Source organism: Myotis lucifugus, unplaced genomic scaffold, assembly GCF_000147115.1.
Source record: "Myotis lucifugus unplaced genomic scaffold, Myoluc2.0 scaffold_28, whole genome shotgun sequence".
Classification (NCBI taxonomy): domain Eukaryota; kingdom Metazoa; phylum Chordata; class Mammalia; order Chiroptera; family Vespertilionidae; genus Myotis; species Myotis lucifugus.
Window position 1 is genome coordinate 2,909,978 of NW_005871076.1, and position 9,448 is coordinate 2,919,425.

Sequence of the window (9,448 nt, forward strand, 5' to 3'; positions counted from 1 at the left end):
GCACCCTGGGAACTTCAGTTAGATCAAAGGATTCCCTTCATGGTATGTTAGATCCCAGACCAAGTTCCCATGGGACAGTGTGGAATTTTCTTTAAGGGTCCTTAAAAAATGAATACTTTTTATTTTGGGGGTAATTCTGATGTGGGTTTGCTTGAAGGCAGGTTCCCCAGCCTGGTATGAAGTTTGTAAAATAAACCATACGTAATTCAGGTGACAGCAAAGGGTCTTTTGGCTTTTGGTCAATCAGTTCTCCAGATGGTTCCCTGTGCCAAGAGCCTAGCAAGGAGGCTGGGAAAGAATGTGGCTGTGTGTGCCTGAATGGAGGCGGGGAAGTCTCTGCCAACAGCCCTAATCCCAGGACGAGAGCAAGTGGAGTAGCCTGCCAAGGGCAATGAAGTCACCTTGCGTTCAAGTACCCAAGTCTAATGACGCCCAATTTCTTTCTTGCCCCCAGAACTTTTGAGTAAAGCAGGGAGGGACTATAGCTGAGAGCAGCGCTTTACCTGAGTTCTTTCACTTGCTGTTGGGCACCTGCTGTGTGCCAGGCCCTGAGCTGGGTGCTGGGCAGCGATGGGTCAACAAGGCCTGGTCTCTGTCCTCACTGAGCTGTTTATTAGGAGAAAAACAGGCCCCAAACATTTTGTGACAAATAATTAATTACAGGTAGAAAGTACTACAAAGGGGCAAAATGATGTGATTAGGAGAAAAGGTGGGAAAGAAAGACTGCTGTTCTTTACTGCCATTCCTTCCTCTCATTTAACACAGGTGAGGCAAGCCTTCCCATCCCATTCGGGTGGGCACAAGGCCTGGAGGGTAAAATGTGATTTGTTACCTAGAGAAAGGACCTGTGAATTCAAGTCCTGACTAATTCGCTAGCTGGCCTTGGGAAAGCCTATTAGCGACCTGGGTTTTAGCAAATCAAGGCTCGGACTGGCCTCCTGGGGTTAATTACACACAAAAAACAGCTACACACGTGAGAGGAGTTGCTAAGTGCTGTGAGATACAGTGGGTCGAGGTTTTGATCATTTCACCCTAAAACCTTCCTGCTTTGGTCTCCGTTGCCTGGCTCTGTCTGGGTAGCGCAGGGTGGCATTCTGAAGGGTGGAGCCCTAGTGGGGCATGCTCCTCCCTCTCCTATGCAATGAGCCTCACGCACCCTGAGCAGTAACTGCCTCGGTTAGAGGCTCCCTTGGCTGATGTGCAGCCTGAACTCAGGCCATCCTGACTCACGCAGTAGAGTTAATTAGCTGCAGCTCAGCTTAGTGCTACTAAAGGCAGGGCAAGCCAATGACGGTGACACGTTTGGGTAGGAGAGATGTGCATGTGAGTGGAGTTTGAAAAAGAACCGAGAAAAGACAGAATTAAAGCCCCGACTTAATTCCCAAGACGGCAAACGTGTTTGGGGCCTGAGAAAATCTCTTATTTACCTCATTTCAAGTGCCAATCAAGCCCATTTCTAAACAAGGTGCTCTTATGACCAATCACAAAGCCAGAACAAACAGGTGAGAGACACCAAGCAAACCATAAGACGTGACACAAGTTGAGCTCTGGCCTTGAGTGGCTGCTAAAAGCAGAGTGAAAAAGCATAAGAACACAAACCCTTTTCTGTTAAAAAAAAAATCTGTTGGAAAGGCCAAAGCATAAAACACACACAAATACATACCGTATTCTTTGTTCCCTGCATGGTGGGCATCAGATACATGGGCCTTGTGGAGGTACCTGGTGACCTCACCTATGTATGAGGCTTCAGATGCTGGGGGAACTTTCCAGGCCAGGTGCAAGCTCAGTGAAGGGAGCAGGTACTGAGTCTGGGCTGTTCATAGGGGTAAGCCAGTGCCTTGTTAAGTGACAAATGAGAAAGTATAAACCAGTGGTGGCGAACCTATGACACGCGTGTCAGAGGTGACACGCGAACTCATTTTTTTGGTTGATTTTTCTTTGTTAAATGGCATTTAAATATATAAAATAAATATCAAAAATATAAGTCTTTGTTTTACTATGGTTGCAAATATCAAAAAATTTCTATATGTGACACGGCACCAGAGTTAAGTTAGGGTTTTTCAAAATGCTGACACGCCGAGCTCAAAAGGTTCGCCATCACTGGTATAAACAGCTCACACATCACCGTGCGTTCAAATGGCCACCCCTTCAGAACCAGGCACCAAGGGAGCCTAGACTCCTGTTTCCCCGGGGCAAGTTTCTGGAACCAGAAACTTCACCCCTAGTCCTCTAGCCCAGGCTCCCCCTGCCCTCTCTCTCCCCATCCTCTGCTCCCCCTGCAGAAGCCAGGTGCACCTTGTAAACCCGGGCCTCCAGCTCCAACTCAGTATGTACAGTGGGGCCTTGACTTACAAGTTTAATTGGTTCTGAGACCAAGAGCTCGTAACTCAAATTACTCTGTCAACTCATGCAAAAATCGCGAGAGACAGCTGGTATCTCAAAAACTCGTTAGTCAGGACACTCGTAAGTCAAGGCCCCACTGTACTTGGCAAGGCATATAATGAATAAAAAGGCTGAATAATATGAGTGACCCCGGGATTCATGTTGCAAGTAACTGAGTTGCAAACCTGTGGGTCATGCCCAGCTGTTGGTGGGACTGCCTGTGTTCTGGCTCTTTGATTATTCCACACCACGGCAATGAAGTTCCAGAAAATGGTTGATTAGAAAATCAAATTTATGAAGAAAAACCCCCCAATATGTACTCTAGGAGATAAAGTCAGAAATGTTTATTGGGATACGATTCTTTGGGGCTGAACTGTTTAACATGCGTGATGGCTCTTCCTTAAGGGCACCGGCATTTGACCTCTTTCTAAGGAAACCGAAGCTCAGAGCATGTCAGACATCAGAATGAATTGTCACCAGACCCACAGGAGCCCAGGTGGGTGACTTTTGTTGTTGTTGTTAATCCTCACCCAGGATACTTTTCTATTGATTTTCAGGGACAGTGGAAGAGAGGGAAAGACAGAGAGAAACATCCATGTGAGAGAAACACATCGATTGGTTGTCTCCTGCATGAGCCCCAACGAGGGCCTGGGCTGAAGGAGCCTGCAACCAAGGGTATGTGCCCTTGAACAGAATTGATCCCAGGACCCTTTGGTCCATAGGCCGACGCTCTATCCACTGAGCTAAACCGGCTAGGGCCAGGTGACTTCTGATTATGGTCCTTGCTGTTTTGAAGATATATTAAAATATGCACGTCAAAAAGTTATCAGAAGCATAAGAAAAAAACAGACTATCAAATGGAAAAGTCATTTAATTCAAAAATCATACTTCCACTTGTTTTATTGGGATTGTCACGTAAACCAAACAAATGTACGAAGGCCAAGTTTCAAGGCCACTCAACCGAAATTGTACTTCTTTATAGATATACTTTGTGATGCAAAAGCACATTATTTTAAAGCTTGAACATGGCAAAACTGTTTCATTAATAACAGGAGAAAAGTTCTATTCTAGTCACAAATTACTTTTTAATTACGGAATTGGATTCTACACACCAGTCAATATTCAATACTGAACTGAAGTTTAAAACAGTGCATTATTTATGATTTATAAAAACATTAAAGTGCCATTTTTAAGTACTTTATTGATATTATACCACACTGCACTTTTATAATATACTCAAAGGTAGCCTAAATTATGAATTAAACATGCAGATATTTTCTTCTCCAAAATATGGACCAAATGTCTTTTAGAGTGCTTCTGAACACTAGTCTAGTATTAGCTACTGAACACTTACGCGTTTGATCTTTTTTCAAGATGACTTTTAATAAGTTAATATGGAATACAGCTGTAGATAGTAATCATTTAATATGAACAAAGTTTTAAAATGGCACTTCATTTACATGTCTGGTCATTTTGATAGTCAATCAACAGCCTCTCTTGTTTCTTGAATTCTCAACCTTCAACTCTTAAAGGTTGCGAAGGCTCAGCGACCGCCAGGTTAGTGAGTTTCTATGAGTATCTTTACATGTGCAAATGTGCACCATACATACATCCACAGACACATACTGATACATGTATACTTTAGAACTGTCAGAGGAGCTGCTTTCACAGGTACAAGGTTGACTCTGGCATCTGGATCCCCAAGGAGGCGCTCACAGGTGTCTGAACAACTTTGTAGAGATGGTCCATGCAGAATGGCGTAGAATGTCTTGATGTCTCCAGGTTATTCCAACATCTTGATGACCAGTACTCTGGTTCTTACTACACTCAGGAGAATTTTGACCTAATAGTAACTGCTACTCTTATATGGGGTTTAGGGCAATGCCAAGCCTTTGCTCTCTAAACCATTCCACCTTCAAAGATGTTTCTATCTTGTCGTGTCCTGTAAAACTTTTGTAAACACATCAGTGGTGAACTTTTTTGTGATCGATTTTTTTTCTTCCTGTATTAAGAACTATACTTATCACTCTTAAAAAAAACTCAAAGTTCTTCAGTCCGGTTTGCCTTTTTCTTTCTCTGCTCCTATCATTGCTTTTCACCCAATACTTTCCCAAGAATCCATGTGCTTCTGCTGGAAGACCACAATTCAGCAGGACTGGCTCTGAATGACGTCTGCACTCTCTAGGGTCCCTCCCTCTGCTTTGGGGAGCTCTTTAGTTAGACAACCTGCTGGGTTCTGTCTCAGGCACGCTGTGGAATTGTGCACAGTGCACTGCCACTGTTGTCGTTCTGACGCTACAATTACAGAGTAGTTCTGCACCTGGCAGATCAGCGTGGCTGCCAAACACATTTGAGCACAAGATAAATTTTTAAAACACCAGTACAGGGTGTGTGAGAGGACACCCAGCTAACTTAAAGAGATGTGGGGCAGGGTTGTCTAGGTAATTGGTTACTGTCGAGTTTGCCAGAGATGACAGATAACTCCTGGGACAGAACGCCTAGGACACTCCTTTGAAAGCCAGGCAGCTTGAGAGGCTGTTTGGTTTCTTCAGTGCTGGCGACCCACTTGGGTGATGCGGTGGCTCATCAGACATTCAATACTAGGGAAACTGCAGGTGCCACGATGGCCACTGTTGTACCTGGCAGTCCTGTGTCTACAAAGATGGGTGGTCCAGACTTGTTTTTGGAAAGAGAAGCCAGGGGATGAAAGGTGCCAATAGACAGTCACTAATAGGTGATGAAGTTATCATCAATCATTTCTGTCTCCCTATCGCTCAATCATGGATGTTTTTGGAGTCAGGACTGAACTTTTGGTGAGACCGGGGTTGCTGTTTTCAGGAGACACAAATGCAGTTGGTAGAAGGACTTCCTTTCAAGCTAGATATGGCACACACAATCGTGGGGTCCTGACCAATGCCCGAGAGACCTTGTCCCTAGGAGCTTGACTGTCCTGATCTCTCTCTCTCTGCCTCTGTTAATACAAAATCCTCAGCAAGAGTGGATAAACTCGAATGGGGCTGAACAAAACATTTGGTCTGACAAGAAAACACATTGGCCATTGAAATACTAAAACAGTAAGCTAAAAACTGGCTCTAATTAAGGATACCAAGGAAGGCGGCTTATACTGGTCTACCCCTATACGTTTATTTTTGAAAAGAGAAGAGAATATCACCAATCTTGAGTGAATCAGGAACCTACTTGCCTGGGGGCAGGGGTTTGAAACTAGTTGTCTTCTTAGGACATGGTATTCTGTAGACATAGATTTCTGTGAGTACCTGAAGGAGTGAGAGACTGATCTTATTACCCAACAAAGGCTCAGGCTCTGTATGCCCAGCAGATCCCAGGGCCTTACAAAAAAACTAGGCCCCTGGGGAAGCTCAGGGACCTTGGTCAACAGTCTTCCACTCTAATGCCTGGTTCACACCCCTAATATGTCCTAAAGTTCCCTGTTCAAGCAGAGCCTTAAGGGGTTGGGGGGCAGAGACAGTGAAGATGGGAAAATCTAGTTTTAGTCTCCAGAATACTTCCTATTTGTCAGCTCCCTTCATATGCAGTTTTTCCAGTTCTGTAGCAAATGGGGAGGAGTAAGCCTGACTGGGCCAAGAGATGGAGCAGCCATCTGCCACAGGTCCAGCATGGCCACAGGGATGCTGGGAAGGGATCTACCTAAAAATTCCCGTTGGCAGCAGCTCTATTTCCCCCTGGCTTCAAATCAGGGCCAACTGAGGAGGGAGGGACATGTTTCCAAGTGGTCAAGCCGGGGCCAAGTGTCCACTGGTATGCTCCAGTGAGGACTACCGGCCAGGGCCTGCACCTTTCTCCTCCATGTTAGCTCTAGTCAAGGTTCCACGGGCTGGTGACAATATGAAATGTGTTAAAAGCATCACATTGCACTCCTCCTATTTGGGAAGCACAGCGGAATAGTGTGCTTGTCCCCTCAGGCCCTTGGAACAGGTCCCTAGGCTGTTCCAAGTCCACAGGGAGTAGGTGGAGCCTATTCATAAATTTCCTTCTTGGGTTTTCAGTGATAGCTTTCCCAAGTCCTATCCGCGTTTGCCCAGTCTTATTCCTTGCTCTCTGACCCCGTGGTAGTGTCTCAACTGCTGCTGGGGGAGCTCCTGGGTGGTCGCTGTGTCACCCTGAACCCACGAACTGAGTCACGATGGCAAACTCCCAGTAACTTGGAAACCAGCTATAAAGCGCTAACCACACATTCTCCAATCCTCTTTGGAGTTTTTTCCCTGGTTTGGGGTTACAGGAAATTTGAGATGAACAGGAAGGGCATGAACATGTCCAGAGAAAGAAGAAGCCACAGTATACTGAGAATAAAAGATCCTAAGAAGCCAGTTTTCCTCAGAACTTGGACACACACAACATTTACAAATTCACTTGGCTTCATTCATAAAGTCTTAGAAGATGTGCAGAAAAAGGAGTATGCAGTTATCCTATATCCTTCTGTCCTGATATCCTGGGATACCAAGAAACACACCTGAGAATAAAAATGAAAAAAATATGTCTAAGCCCTGGCCCCATCTATTTAATCCTGAGCTGAGTAGGAGCAGGAGTTCTTGGAAAGATTCTTTACCCGATGATGCTCTTTCCATCTCCAAACCCAAAGCCCAAGAAATGCTCAAAACCACCTCTGGGTAAAGAAGACTGGACACCATCAATGTGTTATGCCCACTGACAAGAGCCAGCAGAGCATGTGCAGAAATACCTTCTCCTTCCTCAAGGCCAGGAGGTATGACCTTGACTCCCTTCGAGATTGAGACCCATCTTTCCTTCTTATACACACTTGTTCAGCAATAAAAGCTTAAAATGTGTGGGGCAACTAGCTTCAAGAATATCAAATATAAAACTTTGCCATATAGTTATTTCAAATCACTCTATTTACAGGTTTATCTTTTCAAAAAAATGTAAAAGATACAGTAATCCAACACATTCAAGTTTTTCTTTTCTTCTTTCAACTTCCCTAAAGAGGAATTCCAGGAGCAGGATACACTCTGAAGTGTGGCTGCCATCGGAGGGGTCCGGGAGCCTGACAGTCCATCAGTCTAAAGTTTGTCTGCCCAGAGCCACTCTTGCAAGGACATTCAAGTGCGGAAGATCCTGGGGACTCTGTCCTTTGGAGGCCAAGTGAATCTGAAGTGTCCAGGCCGAACTTCCCCACCCAAGGCAGTCTGCCCCGAGACCCAGCCCCTGGGGGACCAGGAAATGCCCACCTTCTATGCCTCAAGCTTTTGGTGTCCTCCTGAATCACAATGGCTCATGACATTAATCTCATGCCTCAAAAGCCTGAGAAATAATTCCCTTTTTCTGAATGGCAGTGAACATATATGTCCTTTTAAACAATAGGCCATAGGGCTAGACTAGGAATTGGCCCTGAAAACCACCAGGGCATCTGAAAACTGCCAGGGGTGGTCAGTGATGGGCTAGAGGCAGGCGAGGGCAGGGGCAAGGACAGGTAAACGGGACGCCATTAGGGACTGAGGCAGGAAAGGGAGGGTGTCACCCATTGGGAGACGGCATATTGCCCTCTAGAAAGCAAACACCAGTTACATGGAAGAACAGAAATATTAAGCCTGGATGTAATTTAACCTCAAGAGGTTACTAGCGTTTACTCCAAATATATCCTGATGCTGCTGAAATAAATCAGAAAGGAAACAGTTCCCAGTTGCTATTCTTTCTGTCTGCCCAAAGCAGACCACGCTCATTTCTTGATCTTCTGCGCTAGTTTATTGGAAAACCATTCAAAAAATTATCCAAAAGGGGGGAGAAAAAAAATATGTGATGCAAAGAGAGTGTGTTATTTTTTTTTTTTTTGGTTTGGTTTAGAGTAGGTTGGGTTGCCATGGTTACGAGGCGATGGCAGCCCTCGGTGGCAGAGAAGTTCCTAGCTTGGGAGGAGGGGAATGTGGGGTGTGTGTGCTCCCTTGCATGAGAGGACTGGACTGAATTCTGCTGATGCTGGGCCAAGGCTGTTTTGGAGATGGTGAGAGATTGGATCTTATGTAAACAGTGCTGTAAGCCCTCTCCATCCTGCATGCAAACAAACAGCCCCAGCAGCCTGGAGCCCTGTGGGTCTTGAGTATGGAGAGGTGGGTTAGAGCGTCTGCTGTAAACAAGAGCAATGGCCCAGCCTGGATCTCGAAGCCGTGACCCAGCCCCACATGCTCTTAAGGATCTTACTTCCACTTTCAGAAGGTTGGGAATTTGGGGGGGCTGTTGAGACAAAAGGAGTGCTCCCCAGTTGGGTGCTGAACAAGAGAGATGGCTGCGCCAGCCTTTCTCTCAGTTTTCAAAATCAAATGGCCTCCCCTGCTGATTTACTTCTGTTTCCTGCAATGTCACCACAGGTCAGCTGAGATGATCGTGGGGAAGGGTGACACCAAAGTTCACAGAAACACTGGTGTTGACAGGGAGCAGCAGAGTCAGTCACCCTGCACTTCTCGGTGGCAGAGAAATGCCCTGCAACACTGGACTCAGCAGTTGTCATGGATACCATGGAAAGCTCAGCAGTTCTGCTGGGCCCACGGTTAGAGGAACTCCACATAGTTCTCGGGGATGAGGCCCGTCTTTCCATTCAGAGTCCCCTCCAACCAGCCTGGCTCCTGAGACGGGTGAACTGTAACAGGAAGGGGAGAGAGCAAGAAGAGATGATGTTACAGATAGGGCGGGAGGGGGATGTGTGCTGCTTCTGCGGATGTGAGGGTGAAGGAAGTTTGCTCAGTAAGTTACATAATCCGAGGACTTGCTTAACCGTTTGAGTCCCAAGCAGCGCGATCGCGCTGCTGAGATTTTATGTCGAGAAAACCCAGCACATTTCGAACATTGTGGACAGCTGACGGTGCGTTACCGATTGTCGAAGTCGCGCGCTCAGATTTACTGACGCAAGTACATCACACAGCTCCTTTTAATTAATATCCGTTAATATTTCTCGACATAAAATAAAACAAGCGCTATCACGCTGTTTGGGTCTTTTCGTACTCATTTAGAGAAAGCGCGGTTGCGCTGTTTGGGATTCTTCGACAGTGTTTTTTCAATACCCCCTGGGACTCAAACGGTT

The 9,448-nt window shown here is 45.9% G+C and overlaps 1 protein-coding gene across 1 annotated transcript in view; it reads right to left on the bottom strand.

The window, feature by feature from the left end:
- Nucleotides 1–3,235: 3,235 nt before the first annotated feature.
- Nucleotides 3,236–9,448, bottom strand: part of ARHGAP26 (Rho GTPase activating protein 26) — a 406,595-nt gene continuing 400,382 nt past the window's right edge. The window contains 1 exon segment of the mRNA XM_006086413.2: nucleotides 3,236–9,007. Coding sequence (XP_006086475.1) covers nucleotides 8,919–9,007 — 89 coding nt within the window. The 3' untranslated portion in view covers nucleotides 3,236–8,918.